Source organism: Symphalangus syndactylus, chromosome 15 (assembly GCF_028878055.3).
Source record: "Symphalangus syndactylus isolate Jambi chromosome 15, NHGRI_mSymSyn1-v2.1_pri, whole genome shotgun sequence".
Lineage (NCBI taxonomy): Eukaryota > Metazoa > Chordata > Mammalia > Primates > Hylobatidae > Symphalangus > Symphalangus syndactylus.
Genome location: NC_072437.2, coordinates 91,944,718 through 91,966,611, shown reverse-complemented (window position 1 = coordinate 91,966,611; position 21,894 = coordinate 91,944,718). Strand labels below are relative to the sequence as shown.

At 40.7% G+C, this 21,894-nt stretch overlaps 1 protein-coding gene across 5 annotated transcripts in view; it reads right to left on the bottom strand.

The window, feature by feature from the left end:
• WASF3 (WASP family member 3) overlaps positions 1–21,894 on the bottom strand; it is a 132,448-nt gene that overhangs the window by 35,344 nt on the left and 75,210 nt on the right. For 4 of the 5 annotated variants that reach the window (XM_055244250.2, XM_055244252.2, XM_063618858.1 and 1 more), the window contains one exon: positions 12,103–12,252. In XM_055244250.2, the coding sequence (XP_055100225.1) occupies positions 12,103–12,235 (133 nt within the window). In that variant the 5' untranslated portion in view covers positions 12,236–12,252. Of the gene's footprint in view, positions 1–12,102; positions 12,253–12,485; positions 12,556–21,894 lie in introns of those variants that run through there. The other variant, XM_055244251.2, reaches the window with a different exon arrangement.

Sequence of the window (21,894 nt, the reverse complement as noted above, 5' to 3'; positions counted from 1 at the left end):
GGGTGGGGGTCTGAGGGAGTGACTGGAAATCTGACAGAAGGCGATAGGCATAGTGACTTGGATTGGAATAGTGACATCAGGGCAGCTAACAGGCATACAGATTTGCTACACATTTTGAAGATGACTGACCTCATTCACTACTGGACTGGATGTCTCTGATATGAGAGAAAGAAGACAATCAAACGCACTGTTAAAAGGAGAGCTTCCACTTGCTAAGACATACAGGGGATGGCTGGGAAAGAGAGAAAGAAATCATAAGTGCAATTTTAGACATGTGGGATTAGAGATATGTATTAGAAATCCAAGTGAAGATACTGGGTGGACAGTTGCATAGTCGTATGTAAGTTTGAAACTAGGAGATAGGTCAGAACTGAAGACATACATTTGAACATCATCAGCATAAAGATGCTATTTTGAGCCATGGGACCTGATGAGGTCACTTAGTAAATGAGAACAGGCAGAGAAGAGCCAAGTGGGGAAGATCATTGAGGAGACAAAGAACAGCTTGTGAGGTAAGAAAAACACCAGAGTGAGGTGGCGGACCACTGTGCAGGTGAAGAGAGTTTCTCCAGAGGAGGCAGTTATCTGTGAGTCGCATGCCAGTAACAGATGATGTAAGAAGGCTGAGCCTGGCCACTGGATTTTAGCAGCATGCAGGTCACTGGTCATGCCAATAAGCACAGTTTCAAAAGCGTGAGTGTGATGAAATCTCAATGGGGACAACAGACAAGGTGGGAAATAGAGGCCATGGAGATACGAATACATCCTTCAAGGAATCTTGCTGTGGGAGCAAGAAATGGGATGACAGGGAGAGGATGATCTGAAATTTACTCAAATTGGGAGATTTCTTTACATATTTATACTTGGTGAGAATGACACAGAAAGAGGGGGAAAAGATAATACAGAGAAGAAAGAAGGTGCTGTAGCCGGGAAGGAGCCTGAGGATATGGGATCCAGTGCTCAGCTGGAGGAGACAGCTTGGATAGGAGCAAGAACAGCCCATCCATTTAAGGGAGGGTGAACAGGACACATGGATGCAGAGCCTATCAGTGTGCAATGTGTCAGAGGGAGACCTTTACTTCTCCTCTCACTGCTTTTCTTTTACCAGTGAAATAAGAAGCACAGTCATCAGCAGAGTGGGGAGGTGCGAGGTGGAAAGATATGAAATAGGCAACTAAGAGCACAAAAACTAATTAACACAGAGATTACAACGGGAGTGCTGAGCAACACCAAGGGCCCACCTGAGGCATGGGCTCATGATTTTAAACCTTTCTTCTTTTCTCATATAACATTTAAAACTACAAATTTTTCTCTATACACTTCTTTAACGAAATCCCACAAATACACTGGCATTTTGTGTTCATTACCACATGTTTAGCAATAGTTTCTAATTTCCCTTTTGAGTTTTTCTTTGACCTAAGGATTATTTTTTAAATACTGTTTGATTTTCCAATATTTGAGCATTATCTAAAAAGATTATAATCATCTCATTATCATCACTCTGTATATTAATCTTTTAAAACTTACTATTTTATGGCCTACCAGACGTCCCGTTTTGGTGTATGTTCCATGGGAAATTAAAAGAATGTGTATTCTCCAACTTGGGAGTTTGGTATACAAAGATGAATTAAGTCATATTGGCTGGTATATTGTTCAAACCCCCTATATCCTTACATATTTTCTGTCCACTTGTTCTTTCAGTTACTGAGGGGTACTTGTTAAAATCTCCAACTATGATTTTGAGTTTGCCTACTTCTCCCATCAGTTCTATTTTTATTCCATGTAGTTTGCAGTCCTCTTATTAGGTACATATACATTTAAAGCTCTGTGTTCTTGACTCTTTTATCACCATTAAAGGTCCTGGCTTATCTGTTTTGTAGTCTATTTTATCTGACATTCACGAAACCACACCAGCTTTCTTATACCTTGTGTTTGCAGGGCATGTTTTTTCATTAACTTTCCTTAAATCAGTGTCTTCATCCTCAAAATGCATGTATTTTAGTCTCACTTTTTAATTTAGCCTGATAATCTCTGCCTTTTAAGATGAAGTTTAAAATGTTTCTATTTAAAGAAATTATTTATGTGGTTAGGATTAAATCTATCATCTGACTGTTTTCCACTTGGCCCTTCTGTTCCTTCTTCCTTTGTTCTTCCTTTCTTGCCTTCTGGGATAATCAAATCATTATTTTAGGATTTCATTTGATATCTATATGTTATTCTTGATGGTTACTAGAAATTATACTATGTACCCTTAACTCGTCTCTACTTTCAAATAACATAGTACTTCATAAACAATGTAAAACACAACAGTGTAAGTCTATTTATCACTTTCACACTCAACATTTACTGCCACATATTTTACTGTCACATAGATTATAAATGCCATAAATTTTCAACAGTTACTAGTCTTTTAAGCAGATACAGACCTAATTATTGATGATATTTTCTATTTAATCCCATATTTACTTTGTCTGGTAATCTGGACTCCTTGCAGATCCAGGTTTCCAAACGTTATCATTTCCCTGCAGCGTAAGATTTTTTTGTAGTACAGGTTGCTGGAAGACTAATTCTCTGAGATTTTTGTCTGAACAAAATGTCTTTCATTTTTAAAAGATACTTTCACTGACTATAGAATTATAGAATGACAAGTTTCTTTCTTTTAGCACTTATCCACTGTTTTCTGGTCCAATGTTTCTGATCAAGTCAGCTGTCATCCTTAACATTGTTCCCTTCTTTTGCATGATGTATATTTTTCCTCTTGCTTCTTTTAAGCTTTTCTCTTCATCTTTGTTCCTTTAGAAAAATTTTTGGTTTTTTGTTTCTGTTTTTTGTTTTTTTAGAGTCTCGTTCTGTTGCCTACGATGGAGCCTCGCTCTGTTGCCTATGATGGAATGCAGCGGTGCAATCTCAGCTCACTGCAACCTCTGCCTCCCAGGATCAAGCCATTCTCATGCCTCAGCCTCCCAAGTAGCTGGGACTACAGGCGTGCACCACCGTACCAGCCTAATTTTTGTATTTTTAGTAGAGGTGGGGTTTCATCATGCTGGCGAGGCTGATCTCGAACTCCTGGCCTCAAGTAATCCACCTGCCTTGGCCTCCTTAGCAATTTTATTATGACGTGGTTTTCTTTATACTTTCTGGACTTTGCTGAGCTTCTTGTGTCTGTTAGTTGATATCTATCATCAATATTCAAAACTTATCTTCCATTACTTCTTCTGCTCTATTCCTTCTCTTTTTCTCCTTTTGTTCTAAGATTCCAATTACGTATGTGTCAGACCATTTGATATGGTCCCATATTTCGAATGCTCTAAAATTTTGTTGTTACTTTCTAAATTCATTTTCTCTTGTGAATCAGTTTAGATAATTTCTATTAACTTATCTCCAAGTTCACCAATCACTTCTGCTGTGTCCTATCTGCTGTTAGGTCCATCAAGTGAATTCTTTCTTTCTGATACTGTATTTTTCAGTTCTGGTATTTAAAAAAATGATTTCCATTTCTCTTCTGAAACTGCTATTTCCTCACACATTGTTCACCTTTTGCAGTACATTCAATATATTTTTCTCGATTCTTAGAATTTCCATCTCTCTGACATTACCTATCTGTCCTTGCATGTTATCTACTTTTCCATTAGATCCCTCAGCATATTAATCATAGTTCTTTTAAATTCCTGGTCTGACAAGTCCAACACTCCTCCCATGTCTGAATCTGGTTCTGATGCTAGCTCTGTCCCTTCAAACTGTGTTTTTTGCCTTTTAGTATGCTTTGTAATTTTCTGATGAAAACCAGACGTGACACACAAGGTGAAAGGAATCCCAGTACACAGGCCCTTAGTGCTATGCTGGTAAGGTGTCGGGTGGGGGGCAGTGAAAAGGGAGTGCTCTACAGTCCTATGACTGGGGTCTCAGTCTTCTAGTAAGCCTGTGGCCCTGGGTCTCACTCCCGCTTCCCCTCAGGTTAGGCAGGAAGACCAGAAGGGACTGGAGTTGGGTATTTCCCTCCAACCAGGTCTGTTAAGCTCTGGTAAAATCTCAGTCTGTTAGGCTCTGTTGAAATAATTTCTTTTGAGAGCAGGCATGTTAAAAAGAGTCAAATGTTTTGAGCGTTTTTTTTTTTTTTTTCTGTTGCCCAGGCTGGAATGCAGTGGTGCAATCTCTGCTCACTGCAACCTCTGCCTGCCAGGTTCAAGCAATTCTCTGCCTCTCCCCTTGAGTAGCTGGGGTTATAGGTGCCCAACACCACACCTGACTAATTTTTGTATTTTTTTTTAGTAGAGACGGGGTTTCACCACCTTGGTCAGGCTGGTCTTGAACTCCTGACCTCATGATCCACCCGCCTCGGCCTCCCAAAGTGCTGGGATTACAGGTGTGAGCCACCGTGCCCAGATGTTTTGGGCTTACTTTAAAGTCCATTCCCCTCTCCTGAATGGACTAACAAAGAGATTTTTCTCCAATCTTCAATGTAAGAACCTGGTAAGGTTGCTAGCAGTAAAACACACAAGTGTGGAAGCCCCTCTGACTGGGCCCCTCTGGAGCTTCTAACTCTCAAACTTGTCCTCATTGAGCCTCCAGCAACTCACCAAGTTTCTGCAACCCTGAAATGGTTCCCACAAGGCTTTCTGTCCATGGGTTTCTGTCTTTCCAAATTTGGGGGCATCAGTTTGTCCTGTAACTTCAGTTCTTTGATGGATCTTTCAAAAGGTTGGTTTTCAGATTATTGAGCTTCCTCTTACTGTGTAGACAGGAGTGACTTCCAAGCTCTTTAAAAGCCAGACCAGAAACTGGATGCCCCCTCAATAAATTTTTCGTAACTACTTGAAAGTACTTATCAGTTATTTCCAAAATTGGGGTCATCTGTGGATCTTGCTTCTACTGACTGACTTCTGTTTCTCTTGATTACAGATCACATATTTTTCCTTTTCTACCTATCTCATATTTATATTTATATTTATATTTATTTTGCCAGATGTGTGTAAAAGAATAGTAGATTAAAACAGCAAATGTTTACTCCCATAAAACAGCATCTTTTAAGGAAGACTACTACTTTAGGCTGCTGATAATCACAATCATGTACCTGATATGAGATACAATTATATGACATACAAAGAAGAGAGATGATAAAACCAGACAAATTTGGTGACAGCCACAACTAAAAATTCAGATTTGGCTGACTCTCTAACTTGTGCTCCTAAGAATTACGATGCATTAAATTCTGCTATATTAAAATCCATATGGAGGAGGGAGAAATAAAAAACCTAACTAATAATTACTTCTACAATACCCTTAAGAAAGTATTTCTGACATCCCGGGTCAAATGGTGGGTAATGAGAGTCTGTGAATCCCCTATAATCCTGCCTTTTGTTGGGGTGGTGGGCTCTTATATTTGCCATCAATTCTCCTGCTGACAGAACTTCTATCTTCTAGTTTCTTAAGCATACACTACTTTTTACCTACCTGCACTGGCTTTCTTTGTTCATGAGAGATGCAAAAACTAAGCTTGCAGCATTAAAAATTATTAAGTTCTTGCTGTGTTCCTCCCAGTCAACTTCTGTCCAGATACCTCAATATATTTTATCTTAACTTACCCACAACCCTAGCCTCAAACTGTACAGAAATTTACTTATAATCTAGTTCCTTCATAAACTGTGTTTTATCCTCCTCACCTCCCCAAAAAATCTTGTTTGGCTAAAAGCATCCAAGAAATTTATTCAGCGCATGCCTTTAAAATACTTAAATCTCTATCCTGAGTAGAACTGCACTTATGTCAATTAATACACCTCCAAATTTCAGATCCAATTATATAAAGCAACTGTATTAGAGTGCATTTGGTTGACTGGGAAACACAATGTGTGTCTTAAGGAGTATTAATAAAAACAATCACTTAAAAACCTTTGAAAAGAAAACAGACTTCCTTTCTCATTTGTACAATTACTCCGCACATGAAAATAAAAAATAGATTTTATAATGATTTGTAAAGAGAGAAGCATATTTAAAATTAATGGAATCACAGAATTTTGGGCCGTTTGTGACGACTATCTTTGCTCATTATGAGGAATCCTGATGACTCCTAAGAAATAAGAAATCTTTTTTAAAAAAATCAAAAACAACCAGAGACGTATGTAATTATTTTGAATAAGAATTTATAATAGTGTTCCCCCAAAAATAAACAACTATATGTCCAACATTAGTAAAATGGTTAAATAATTATGGTGTATCAATATAATAATCTCCAGCTATTCAAAAATGTGTCTTATAAGAATCAATACAGATGTTTACTGTACAGTGAGTATGGGCTATAAAACCATATGTACAATGAGATACCATCCGTATAAAGATATGTTCAAAGTATTACAAACAATTTTTTCTGATTGACGGAATTTTGTGAAGCTGACTCTTTTGTGTGTTTCTATGCTAAATTTTCTATATTATCTTAATAGTACCATTAATGTCACCAAACTTTTTTTTTTTCAGCAGGGCTCACTAAAGTTCTAACTCCTTTCTTTGTGACATCCTGAGAAAAATTTTAAGGAGGAGGAGGGAAAAACAGCTATTATCACAAGAACAAAGAAAAAAAAAGTAGCAAAACCAAACACATGAGGTATTAAAAAGAAGCTTTGTCATCCTTGGCACAAATGTCATCTCCTTTTTAAGCAAATTATATTGAAACTACATCATAATATCAGTAGGAATTTGATTACAAGATACTGTGATTTTAATTGACCAACTGGCTGACAGGAACAAGAGCATTCAGATTATTAATCAAGGAAAATGATGAAAAAGCACTCCCGGTTTAATGTTAATTGCTACACTAAACTGTCATTATTTGAAGGAAAAAATATCGAAATTCCCTAGCTGGAAAACCAAGTCACACACCTAAAACTGTTTGGCAAGCGGCTTTCCTCCCCCAGCCACTGGGATTGCTCACACTGTACTGTATCAGAAGTAACACTCAAAGAAAAAAATCTGAAAATTAAAAAAGACTTAAAAAAATTATTGGACAAACCTTTGAATGTGGTGATCTTTTTAAACTATATGGTCATTCATGTTACAAATTTCCTCTCTTTCATTTCTATGACTGTTACTAAATTCAATATAGTCTCACTGGAAAGATTTCAATTCCCTAAAAAGCCTGTTAAACCCACCGTTAAAAATTTAACGGTGACAAAATTTCTGACCCTTGAAGTGTCTGATTTGGATGTAGTAAGAGCATATCCAGAGCTAAAAACCTACAGATTTCCCAAAAGTTATGTAAAGTTGTAGGGCTTTCAGAATTCCATTTGCTATCTAAGACCAGATTCTTTTCTTGCTTTATGCAAAGTTATTTAAATCCTCATGACCCTGAACTGTCTCCATAAATGTGACAAGAATCAGAATGATCAGGTAACTCTCTTCCTATTTAGAAAAGACCAAAGAAACTCCCTGTGGAGTCCTGGTCTGTTTTTCCTTCCCTAGAACAATTAGTTGCCCTGGGTTTTCACAGTAGGTCTCCAGGGCAAGTCCCTGCTGCTCAAGCAGGGATGACCACTGCAGGCTCAAGGCAAATCCCTAAGTTGCACTGGTGTTTTCCCTAAGATACATATGTAGAGAAAGTCTAGTCCCCCTCTGTATCACTTATAGGAAGCATATAATTATACATCATCTATCCAAATCTGTACCTGAAAATGATTTTCTGCTGTGGGGAGTGGAGGTAAGGGTAGGAGGGGAGTGACACAGGTGTGGCGGGTGAGCAGCAAAGTGGGGAGGATTAAGACAATCCATTCTCATTTGGACCCACTGAATAATGGCTGGGTAGGTACCCAAAGGAATTTAAAAAAAGATTATGTTTTGACTTTGTCACAGGAATGAATACTCTTAAAAGAAGACTTTTAATACTATAGGCCCATACATTCCTACAATTTTTAAATACCTGGTGAATGATTACAAAATTTAAAAATAACATAAAAACATTCCTTTACATTCTCTTATTCTTCCTAACAACTTTAGCTCATATATATTTGCATATAACTTTCCTCATCCCCTGTAATATATTAATATCCAGTGGCAAACCATGAACAATTAAAGATTGAGGTAAAACATTGATGTCATTTACTATGTGCTAGTGTTGTCTTGTAGCAGGTTGTAATAACTGCATATCTGTTTCCTACTTTATAATCATGTTGATGTGACTTATCAATTATTTTTAAAATTATAAATGTGGCACTTTGGGAGGCTGAGGCGGGCGGATCACGAGGTCAGGAGATCGAGACCACGGTGAAACCCTGTCTCTACTAAAAATACAAAAAATCAGCCGGGCGTGGTGGCGGGCGCCTGTAGTCCCAGCTACTCGGAGAGGCTGAGGCAGGAGAATGGCGTGAACCCAGGAGGCGGAGCTTGCAGTGAGCCGAGATTGCGCCACTGCACTCCAGCCTGGGCGACAGAGCGAGACTCCGTCTCAAAAAAAAAAAAAAAAAAAATTTATAAATGTGGTTAACTTCTAAGCAGAACCCAATTCAAAGTTATTTGCTGTCCCCTGTACTTACTTTCCAAATTTGGGGGCATCAGTTTGTCCTGTAACTTCAGTTCTTTGGTGGATCTTTCAAAAAGTTGGTTTTCAGATTATCGAGCTTCCTCTTATTGTGTAGACAGGAGTGACTTCCAAACTCTTTAAAAGCCAGACCAGAAACTGGAAGCCCCCTCAATAAATTTTTTGTAACTACTCTAAAGTACTCATCAGTTATTTCCAAAACCGGGATCATCTGTGGGTCTTGCTTCTACTGACTGACTTCTGTTTCTCTTGATTACAGGTCACATATTTTTCCTTTTCCATTTGTCTCATATTTGTATTTATATTTATATTTATTTTGCCAGACAATGTGTGTAAAAGAATAGTAGATTAAAACAGAGAATGTTTACTCCCACAAAACGGCATCTTTTAAGGAAGACTACTACTTTAGGCTGCTGATAATCACGATCATGTACCTGATAAGAGATATAATTATATGAAATACAAAGAAGAATGAATGAATAAACACTAATAAACTACAGATAATCTACTTTGATATTCTAACACCAATCAGTAATTCAGTGTCACAGGCAATATGAGCTACTACGACAGAAGACCACAGAGTAGGTGGCTTATAAACAATAGAAATTTATTTCTTACAGTTCTGGAGGCTGGGAATTCCAAAGTCAAGGTACCAACAGATTTGGTGTCTAGGGAGGGTTGCTCTCCCTTCTTCAAGACAGTGCCTCATTGCTTTGGCATCACTAGGCAGAAGGGGCAAGGTGTCTCTCTCAGGCCTTTTTAATGAGGCCACTAATCTTATTCGTGAGGACTCCACCTCATGACCTCTTACTTCCCCAAAATCCTAGCTCTAAAGAGCATTACAGTGAGGATTAGGATTTCAACGTGGAATTGTTGGGAGACACAAACATTCAGTTTATTGCACTCAATTATCTTCGTTTTCCAAAATTATATCCTTGGCAGTATATATTACTGTGCTCCTCTTTCTGTAAGGCTCTTTGGGTTGTAAGCCCCAGATGCACTCAACGAACCTCAAGTGAGGAAGGGTCACTGTGAGGACACCCAAGCCCTGCACCACAAATGGGAGGGGAAAGCCATCCTGGGCAGGTCTAGAAGCAGCTGCTGCCTCCACCTTGTGGGCCCTGTGGTCTCGCTCATGTTTTTGCTTCTCTTTGTACACCCTTCTTTTGCCTTTCCTTATCAACTGGCTTCCTTCTGCTTCCTCCTGGGTTCTGCCCCCTCCCACAACTCTGCCTAACAGGTGGTCATTATGGCTTTTTCATCCCCGGATGACATTTTAGCAGCAGGTCTCATAAGAGACTAGCAAATTCACTGCATTTCTTAGTTCAAACTTCCTGAAAGGATCTGACTGACCCAGCTCATCTTTTCCATCCAGACACATGGGTATCTAATTTTGTGGGTCATCTCTGGTGCTTACTGGAAGCACAATCTCTGGGGTGATTCCTAGCATCCTGTTTTAAAGCTAACCCAAGTGATTCTGATAGAGAAGCCAGGTTGAGATGCACTGCAGTAGCCTAACTCAGAACTGACTATCCACTAGGCAGGTTCCCATTCCTGGTCCAATCATGAGGCTACAGTGTATAGGGTGGTACAAAACACAACCAAAACTAGAGTGGTTTCCTATTGCTGTTGTGTCAAATTACCACAAACATAACAGCTTAAAATAACACAAATTATTATCCTACCATTCTGGATGTCAGAAGTCAGAAATGAATTTCACTGGGCTAAAACTAATGTATGGGCAGATCTGTGTTCTTTCTGGGGACTTCAGGAGAGAATCAATTTCCTTGCCTTCTCCAGCTTCTCGAGTCTGCCTGCATTCCTTGGCTCATGGCCCCTCTTCTTCCATCTTCAAAGCCAGCAACGGCAGTTGGGTGTTTCCCACATGACGTCACCCTGGCACTGATTCTTCTACCTCCCTCCTTTCCCATTTAAAGAACCCTTGTGGATTATACTGAACCCAACCAGATAAACCAGGGTAATCTCCTTCTCTTAAAGTAAGCTGACTAGCAACCCTAATTCCCTCTTACACGTAACATAACACATCCACAGGTTCCAAAGATAAGGACATGGACATATCTGGAGGGGCTATTATTATTCTATTTACCACAAGGGCCACGTAGAACAAGGCATACTGTGTGGGCAGATTCACTTACAGGAGACTGTGGCCAAGCAAACACCATAAACACAACTAACACAACACTCCGCTGATTATTACAGCATGAGATACAGATTGATTATTAAAACTCTGACAGTTTATGTTGGCTTTCATCACTTACACTTTGCGCCAACAGGCATTTCAGCCATAAAAACAAGAGACTAAAAGCATTCCTACAAAAATAAATACACACAAAAACAATTTTACCCTTCAATAATTTACAAGGAGTCTTCATGTAATTATGTGAATTTGTATATTTTTATCAATAACCACTACCAAAAGTCAATCATAAGAGCTTAGATTCCAGAAAAATTTTATTTTAAAAAACATTTTATGTAATTTCTTTACATACTTTTGCCTTAGCTAATGATTATAGATATTATTAAAAATATATCAGTAATAATACAGTACAATTCTATTAAAGAAACCAATACTTACCTGCAGCGTTTCTTCAAGATAAATAAAAGTAGTTGAGTTAAAAAAAAATTTGCCCTTTGCTTGAGGCTACCAATATGGGACATTTCATGGAAGATTTTCTAGTTATTAACAGAGTTTCTGAAAAATTTAACTGTGAAAACCTGTCACCAAAAATGCCGCATAAACCATCTAAACTGAAAAGGAGTAGGATGAAGTGAGAAAACAAGATCACAAAATAAATGTAAAAGTTAGGGGTAAAATAGTGCAACTTCAAAAAGCTTTGAAGGAAAAGGCATTTTCATGCATATTTGAGTCTTATAAAATATTCTTCAGATATTTAATATTAATATTCAAAATGAGAATAAGCAGCAGCCTTTTCTTCCTAGCTTGCATTTGCCATACATCTATGCATGCAAATATATACATGGTACCATATACATATAATAACCAGCTGATCTGTTCACCTCAATGTGGAAGTCAGTATCTGCATTTTAACTTTTAGTAGGTTAAAATCAGCAAATCTATTGTTTGGCTTTATACTATGGTTCATTTGGGATGTTATTCAATCAACAAACATTTATTAAGTAGGTACTATGTGCCAGGCATATTACAGGTGCTAACTAGTTTTCAATCTATTACACTTAAAAAACAAAACAATTGGTCCTATTCAAGTTTAACAAAATAATTCATAATAATTGATAGTTTTAAAAAAACTACCAATTATCTTCATTTTCAAAAGCTTTTAAAAATTAACACTTTTAAATCTGCACATTTGATCTTTCTAATAATTTGTGAGTTGGTAACAGCATCACATCTTCATTGCCTAAAGTTAAGCATCACAAGCCCAGTACGGGTGCAGTGGTCAATTTCACACTGGGAAATACAGAAGGAGAAAGGATCTTTTCCTTAAAGCTGCAATCTCTTCTTTGGACGATCATTTAACTATTAAAATCAATTTGCTAACAAAAAGTTAATGTCATTGGTAATCAGAAAAAAGATGACTTACTCAGACTGCTCAGCTGGCGTATGATAGCGGCAAGAGTACTATTGGTTACACATTCAAGTTCGCTGGTAATCCCTTCAGGCAGAGCTCCCCGGCACAAGTGCCGGGGCTCAATGTTCCTCTTCACTAAAGGCATGGCTCACAATCTGAAAACTGAAAACACATTCTTCATAAGCTCATATTCACATTTTAACAAATCTGGAATTTTAATTGCCTTGAAAATTGGCTATTTTCCAGGAATTTTCATTATCCTAAAATTTCTATGTGACAGAATCAGCTAAAATGCAACAAATAGTGAATTACTTTAGTGAGTTTTATAGATCCTGAAGGTATATGTATAGTATAATCTCACTTTATAGAAAAATAATATATTCCATATTTCTGACCTTTCTCTTCACTGAAATGCGGAGAGGAAAGGCAAAAAGTCCACATGTACCAAGAGCAAGAGAGGAGACAAAAGCCACAAACCTGAGGACCACTTAACCAGATTAAGAGACAAGAAGGGCCACCATTATGACATCACCCCAGCTGTCCCACAGAACTGGTGTTTATGGTTTCTTTGAATAAACATAGAAATTGACCCTCCAAGTCTTGAAACCCGAGCAAGTTACATTTGTCTTATCTGAATTGCTTTCTCAGGCAACCATCCATCAGGTCTTCCAGGTAGTATTAAAAAACTAAAACTTACTAGGATCATCTCATCTGGACCATGAGAAGTCAGACTCCTCACCCATCATGACTGCTTAAGACCACCTGTTTCCTGTTGATCAACTCCTCTTCCTTATCTCTCCCTAATTCCTGTTTTCTCACATATAGTTACCTTTCTTCCTGCTATATAAACCCCTAATTTTAGTAGGTCAGGAGGATGGATTTGAGGCTTATCTCCATCTCCTGAGCTATAGCACCCAATCAAAGCTTTCTTCCCTGGCAACACTCATTGTCTCAGTGATTGGCTTTCTGTGTGGCATACAACTGGACCTAGACAAACCTCTGGCATTTTGGTACACCTAGGCTGCTAACTGGGGGCAGCAGATGAATGTCCCCATTTACCATCCCAAGCAAGTAAGCCCACCTGAGCCACAGAACCTTCTCCCTCCCTACAAAAGGGTCAGGAGTAGGAGGCACCAGGTAAGTGCGAAACGGGAATTGAGGGTAGATAAAACAGGAGAGGTGGCTTTTAAAACTCCAATTAAGAATGCCTTCTCCCTTCCTGGGCTGTCTTCCTCCACCCAACTCAGGATGTTTTACTCTCTGGAAAAGAAAGGTAAATTAAAGAATTTGAACTTGGGACTCTAGGCATAGCTAAAAGTAGGGGGAGGAAATGTACTGGAAACAGGAATATTAAAGTCTACAATGACTGGTGAGACAGCTCCCCGACCTCTTGTTCCACTTGGCTCCTAGAACACAGGCAGCCTGGCTTTTACTCCCATCCAAAAACACTAGAGCATTCCTTCCTGGGGAATGTTTGAAGAGAAAAGATCTACAAATATCAACACTGCGGGGGGAGGCTTTCCCCTGTTGAAACTGCCAGCCAGGCAGTAACACCTGTCAAAATCTCCCCAAGCACCCAGAGTGCACCAGCTTTTAGTCCCTCAGACTTAAATAAGAGTCAAGGATCACCAAACACTTCAGGAAAGCCTTCTCCAACATCCTAGGCATCCCTTCACCCCTCTCTCACCCCCCTCCTCAAAAAGGAGATGATGATAGGCCGGGCTCAGTGGCTCACGCCTATAATCCCAGCACTTTGGAAGGCCAAGGTGGGTGGATCACTTGAGGTCAGTAGTTCGAAACCAGCCTAACATGCTGAAACCCCATCTCAACTAAAAATACAAAAAAAAAAAAATTTAGCCAGGCGTGGTGGCACATGCCTGTAATCCCAGCTACTTAGGAGGCTGAGGCAGGAGAATCACTTGAACCCAGGAGGCAGAGATTGCAGTGAGCCAAAATCGTGGCACTGCACTCCAGCCTGGGTGACAGAGTGAGACTGTCTCAAAAAAAAGGAGATAATAAATAAAAACTTTCTATTTAAGGAGTTTATACAGTTTCAAACCTCGTAATCATACAACCAACCTCATCTTCATACAATACTAGAAAATCCAATGACTGGAATATATTTTCATTTTGACAAGATTATTGACATAGTTTGGATGTTTGTCCCCTCCAAATCTCGTGTTGAAATGTGATCTCAAGTATTGAAAGTGGGACCCAGTGGGAAGCTTTTGGATCATGGGGGTGGATAGCTTGGTGCCATCCTCCCAAGGTTACTAATTCCAATAGATGGAAAACAACTCACCCAAGAGGGCCCTCTTCAAATGCAAACCAACCAATCCAGAGCCCACACACCTATCACCTCCTCGATGTGGCTCTCACACTCCTAGCCACTACCCACCTGCACATCATCCCATGACCAAACTACTAGACAACTAGAAACAGCCCCCAAGCTGAGAGCCCACTGAAATGATTCAAACCCACCAATCCTGACTCTGCTTCCCCTGCTTTGTCCACTCCTTCCCACAGAAACCACAAAAAATGCTCCGGCCCACAGTTACCCCTCCCGCTCTGCCTCCTGAGGGACCCTGTGCTTCCTATGTGGCCCTGCGTGGTGTGCTGTGACCCCCTCCTCTTGGGAACTGTAACAAGCTATCTTTTCTATGGCAATTGTCTCCTAATCTGTTGACCTCACTACACCTCACATTTCCTATAAATACACACTATTTTAGAGCAACAGGGAGCTCTGAGAGGGATTCGGAAGGGACAACATATTGGCACTTCATTCATTTCCCCATTAACCATCCCAAGCAAACTGTAGGGGTCTCTGTGCCTGGCAGAGGCAGGACTCACAGCTGTCTTCTTCCCAGATGAACTATAAGCTGCCTGAATTTGGGACTGAGTCCATGAATTCTGTGTTCACCACAATGCCCTGAAGAGTCCTCGACACAACCTGATTATTCAAAAAATGTTTGCTGATTGTACAGCCATAGACATTTACATATATATTTCTCTTTGGCCTTCCCCTGGGGTACTTCATATATTGTTGTTCCAGTATTTCAGCTTTGACTAATTAATCCCCAGCCTTCATTTCTCATGTTCATTAAATCTCTATTTGGAACTCTTATGCCTGTATAAATACAAAAGACAACAGAGAGAGGCCATGCTACCTGTCTACAATTTCAGAGAAGAGGGCTTTGCAGCTCTTCTTTAAAGTTCTAATAATGTAGTAATGATTTTTATGGTTTTAAAATTCAGTGTCAATTACTTGTCTTAGTTTAGTGGTGCTATACAGAGTACCTGAGACTGGGCAGTTTATAAAGAAAAGAGGTTTATTTGACTTATGATTCTGGGCAGCTGCACCTGGTAAGGGCCTCAGGCTGCTTCCACTCATGGTGGAAAATAGGAGGACAGTGGGTGTATGCAAGGAGATCACATGGTGAGAGAAGAAACAACAGAAACCAAGGAAGCCAGACTCTTTTTAACCACCCACCCTCACAGGAAGTAATCCATTCCCACAAGAGTGAGAACTTATCACACAGGGAAAGCACTAATTGATTCATAAGAGATCCCACTAGGCCATACCTCCCAACATCTAGGGGATCAAATTTCAGTATCAGTTTTGATGGAGACAAACCACATCCAAACCATAGCAGTACTCTAACAAATGCATTCTTCTCCCAGACAGCTTTTATCTTCTCTAACACTAATTTAGTTTTGAATAAATTGAAGAGCAAGGAAGAGTCAAAGGAAAAAATGCTGGGTCAGTGATTACCCTTGAAAATACTTTGCAATTACAAAAATAAACATTTAATGAACTAATCCAGTTAGTCACCAACAGAATACTTAAGTACGCCTCTTGATTCCTTTATTGGAAGAACTATGACCCATCCGAATCATTCTTCAAAGTCAGTCTGTCTGTGAAGAATAAAACAATGATTGCTAATAAAATGTTTAGGACTATTAGAGGTTATATAAAGTATTAGTGTTAGGTCTGTAGTTTGTCCAGCTTTTCTGGGAAATATCTCAGTTTAGAGAGATAAAACCTGGTTCACGTAACTGTGAACTAGATCCCAGACATGGCTGAAACTGGGCCAGGGTCCTTCCCTAAGAATTTGGAGGTGGGACTATGCTATCCAGCTTGGTCTGGCTGCTCTCTTCAACTATGGAAATGGATAACTCCCACCACATGAAATGGAGAATGACAAAACTAGTCTGCAGCAAGAAATCAGGATGAAATAACTGAGAAAAGTTGACAAAGATGCATTAAAGACAAGAATTCCCCATCAGCTCTGCTGAATCTCCCTTAGACCTCATGGCAGACTAGGAAAGCTCGCTCACACCCAACTCCCTCTCCTCCCACTGCAAGGGTCAGGTTTGCACTGTGGTTTGATGGCTCTCTCAGCCTCCCCAGTTTCTACCCCTTTTTCTTTCACATAGGTGGTATCCTTAATCAAATCCTGTAGCTGTGATCCCATCTTGGTGTCTGTTGCTCAGACCCAGACTAACCCAAGTGCCCTGAGAATGATCTGAGAAAGCAGGTGGTGAGATGGGGGATCTGGGACATGCTCACAGACCACTCTGCAGTTGAGGATGCCATCCTAACTGATAGGAGGGTAGTCCCTGGCACAGGTCATGGCTCAATTGCTAAAGATTACAGTGACGGTGACCTGAAAAATATCCAAATGAAGGGATATGCTTCATGTCCAAGGCAATAACGCAGATTCAGTGGAAAAATGCCAGAAAAGCAGCGGAGGTGGCTAGTCACTGCTAAAGTCGTACTAATGCCCTGCATAAGGATAACGGGATACTGAACTGCAGTTAACAAGCAGTTAACAGCTAAATGTGAGGGCAACAGGGTCTTCCTAGTGGGTACAAAGTGGTCTTTGCCACCACCTGAATTGGATGGGCAGACAGAATGGAAAGCTATGGGTTTCCCATTTCCAAGGTCCAGCTGTGAGAGTAAAAGCTGGAAATGTTTACATCTCAGCCAAGGTAAGTGAAGTATGCAGGTCTGGGCCCTGAGAGAGGAAACCCGGCATTCTGAAAACTGGATGGGGAATTCTAGATGAATGCCTATGATATTGTTGAGTCCAAACAACCTACCTGCAAGTCCCTCAACTGGGACTCTCTGGGCTTGCACTTGGCTGAGCTGGAAGATGCTGCAGAGGCCTCTCCCCTACAGGGCATCAGGCACCCTCCCCCTGCAGGCATTACATGCAACTCTTCTTTCTGGATGCTAAGTTGATAGCAAAATACGAATTCCAGCAACAACCTAGCTGTGAAAGTGCTGGGCCTAAGAGAGGAAAGACAGCAACACCATCATGCTGTCTGGACAGAACGAGCACAGGGTGGCTAGCACACAGGAGGCCTTGGTAAGACACACATGCTCCAGAGGGTGGCAGATAAGCCCTATGAAGATTCAGGGTCTGGCAACTTCAGTGAAGTTCTGAGGGACCCAGTGCTCAGAGGCATGCTGGGTATCTCCTCCTAAGGAAAAGACAATTTGTTATATCTTGCATCCCCCAATGCTGAGGAAGCCCAGTGCCAATTAGGTTGGGTTCTGGGGGCAACACACCTGGGATATGGCTCTGGTCCACAGACTGCATGACACGGCAGCTGCCAGTTTTGAGTGGGGCTCAAGACAAGAAAGGACCCTTCAGCAGGTCTAGGCTGTGGTGCAAGCAGCCTGGCTGCTAAGGCTGTACGACCCAGCAGAGATATTGGTGGTAAAAAATAAAAATAAGTTCTGTTCCAAGATGGCCGAATAGGAACAGTTCTGGTCTGCAGTGCAACTCCCAGTGTGATTGACGCAGAAGACAGGTGATTTCTGCATTTCCAGCTAAGGTACCTGGTTCTCTCATTGGGACTGGTTGGACAGTGGGTGCAGCCCATGGAGGGCAAGCCAGAGCAGGGCGGGGCATTGCCTCACCCAGGAAACGCAAGGGGTCAGGGGATTTCCCTTTCCTCGTCAAGGGAAGCCATGACAGACTACCTGGAAAAACAGGACACTTCCGCCCAAATAGTGCGCTTTTCCCATGGTCTTAGCAACCAGCAGACCAGGAGATTCTCTCCCGTGCCTGGCTCGGCAGGTACTACACCTGCGGAGCCTTGCTCACTACTAGTGCAGCAGTCTGAGATCAACCTCTGAGGCAGCAGTCTGGCAGGGCGAGGGGCATCCGCCATTGCTGAGGCTTGAGTAGGTAAACAAAGCGGCTGGGAAGCTCGAACTGGGCAGAGCTCCCCACAGCTCAGCAAGGCCTACTGCCTCTACAGACTCCACCTCTATGGGCAGGGCATAGCTGAACAAAAGGCAGCAGAAACTTCTGCAGACTTAAAAGTCCCTGTCTAACAGCTCTGAAGAGAGCAGTGGTTCTCCCAGCATGGCGTTTGAGCTCTGAGAACAGACAGACTGCCTCCTCAAGTGGGTCCCTGACCCCCATGTAGCCTAACTGGGAGACACCTCCCAGTAGGGGCCGACAGACACCTCATACAGGTGGGTGCCCCTCTGGGATAAAGCTTCCAGAGGAAGGATCAGGCAGCAATACTTGCTGTTCTGCAATGTTTGCTATTCTGCAGCCTCCGCTGGTGATACCCAGGCAAACAGGGTCTGGAGCGGAGTGCCAGCAAACTCAAACAGACCTGCAGCTGAGGGACCTGACTGTTAAAAGGAAAACTAACAAACAGAAAGGAATAGCATCAATATCAACAAAAAAGACATACACACGAAAACCCCATCTGTAGGTCACCAACGTCAAAGACCGAAGGTAGATAAAAACCACAAAGATGGGGAGAAAGCAGAGCAGAAAAGCCGAAAATTCTAAAAACCAGAGCACGTTTTCTCCACCAAACGATCACAGCTCCTTGCCAGCAATGGAACACAGCTGGACGGAGAATAGCTTTGACGAGTTGACAGAAGTAGGCTTCAGAAGGTCAGTAATAACAAACTCCTCCAAGCTAAAGGAGCATGTTCTAACTCATCGCAAGGAAGCTAAAAACCTTGAAAAAAGGTTAGACGAATGGCTAACTAGAATAAACAATGTAGAGAAGACCTTAAATGACCTGATGGAGCCAAAAACCATGGCACGAGAACTTCATGACGCATGCACAAGCTTCAATAGCTGATTCAATCAAGTGAAAGAAAAGATAATCAGTGATTGAAGATCAAAATAATGAAATAAAGTGAGAAGACAAGTTTAGAGAAAAAAAAGTAAAAAGAAACAAACAAAGTCTCCAAGAAATATGAGACTATGTGAAAAGACCAAATGAATGTTTGATTGGTGCACCTGAAAGTAACAGGGAGAATGGAATCAAGTTGGAAAACACTTTTCAGGATATTATCCAGGAGAACTTCCCCAACCTAGCAAGGCAGGCCAACGTTCAAATTCAGGAAATACAGAGAACACCACAAAGACACTCCTTGAGAAAAGCAACCCCAAGACACATAATTGTCAGATTCACCAAGGTTGAAATGAAGGAAAAAATGCTAAAGGCAGCCAGAGAGAAAGTCGGGTTACCCACAAAGGGAACCCCATCAGACTAACAGTGGATCTCTTGGCAGAAATCTTACAAGCCAGAAGAGAGTGGGGGCCAATATTCAACCTTCTTAAAGAAAAGAATTTTCAACCCAGAATTTCATATCCAGCCAAACCAAGCTTCATAAGTGAAGGAGAAATAAAATCCTTTACAGACAAGCAAATGCTGAGAGATTTTGTTACCACCAGGCCTGCCTTACAAGAGTTCCTGAAAGAAGCACTAAACATGGAAAGGAACAACCCATACCAGCCACTGCAAAAACATGCCAAACTGTAAAGACCATTGATGCTATGAATAAACTGCATCAATTAACAGGCAAAATAACCAGCTAACATCATAATGACAGGATCAAATTGTCACGTAACAATATTAACCTTAAATGTAAATGGGCTAAATGCCCCAATTAAAAGACACAGACTGGCAAACTGGATAAAAAGTCAGGACCCATCAGTGTGCTGTATTCAGGAGACCCATCTCACGTGCAGAGACACACATAGGCTCAAAATAAAGGGATGGAGGAAGATCTACCAAGCAAATGGAAAGCAAAAAAAACAGGGGTTGAAATCCTAGTCTCTGATAAAACAGACTTTAAACCAACAAAGATCAAAAGAGACAAAGAAGGCCATTACATAATGGTAAAGGGATCAATTCAACAAGAAGAGCTAACTATCCTAAATATATATGCACCCAATACAGGAGCACCCAGATTCATAAAGCAAGTCTTTAGAGACCTACAAGGAGACTTAGACTCCCACACAATAATAATGGGAGAATTTAACACCCCACTGTCAGTATTAGACAGATCGAGACAGAAGGTTAACAAGGATATCCAGGACTTGAACTCAGCTCTGCACCAAGCAGACCTAATAGACATCTACAGAACTCTCCACCCCAAATCAACAGAATATACATTCTTCTCAGCACCACATCACACTTATTCTAAAATTGACCACATAATTGGAAGTAAAGCACTCCTCAGCAAATGTAAAAGAACAGAAATCACAACTGTCTCTCAGAACACAGTGCAATCAAATTAGAACAAAGGATTAAGAAACTCATTCAAAAGAGCACAACTATGTGGAAACTGAACAACCTGCTCCTGAATGACTACTGGGTATATAACGAAATGAAGGCAGAAATAAAGATGTTCTTTGAAACCAATGAAAACAAAGACACAAATACCAGAATCTCTGGGACACACTTAAAGCAGTGTGTAGAGGAAAATTTACAGCACTAAATGCCCACAAGAGAAAGCAGGAAAGATCTAAAATCGACACCCTAACATCACAAGTAAAAGAACTAGAGAAGCAAGAGGAAACAAATTCAAATGCTAGCAGAAGGCAAGAAATAACTAAGATCGGCTGGGCATGGTGGCTCAAGCCTTTAATCCCAGCACTTTGGGAGGCCGAGGTGGGCAGATCACCTGAGGTCAGGTTTTTGAGAACAGCCTGACCAACATAGAGAAACCCCATCTCTACCAAAAATACAAAAAATTCGCCAGACATGGTGGCACATGCCTGTAAGCCCAGTTACTCGGGAGGCTGAGGCAGAATTGCTTGAACCCGGGAGGCAGAGGTTGTGATGAGCTCAGATGACACCATTGCACTCCAGCCTGGGCAACAAGAGCAAAACTCTGCCTCAAAAAAAAAAAGAAAGAAAGAAATAACTAAGATCAAAACAGAACTGAAGGAGATAGAGACACAAGAAATCCTTCAAAAAACCAATGAATCCAGGAGCTGGTTTTTTGAAAAGATCAACAAAATTGATAGATCGCTAGCAAGACTAATAAACAAGAAAAGAGAGAAGAATCAAATAGACACAATAAAAAATGATAAACGGGATCTCACCACCAATCCCACAGAAATACAAACTACCATCAGAGAATACTATAAACACCTCTACACAAATAAACGAGAAAATCTAGAAGAAATGGATAAATTCCTGGACACATACACCCTCCCAGGACTAAACCAGGAAGAAGTTGAATCTCTGAATAGACCAATAACAGGCTCTGAAATTGAGGCAATAATAGCCTACCAACTAAAAAAAGTCCAGGACCAGACAGATTCACAGGCCTAATTCTACCAGAGGTACAAAGAGGAGCTAGTACCATTCCTTCTGAAATGATTCCAATCAAGAGAAAAAGAGGGAATTCTCCCTAACTCATTTTATGGGGCCAGCATCATCGTGATACCAAAGCCTGGCAGAGACACAATAAAAAAAGAGAATTTTAGACCAATATCCCTGATGAACATCAATGTAAAAATCCTT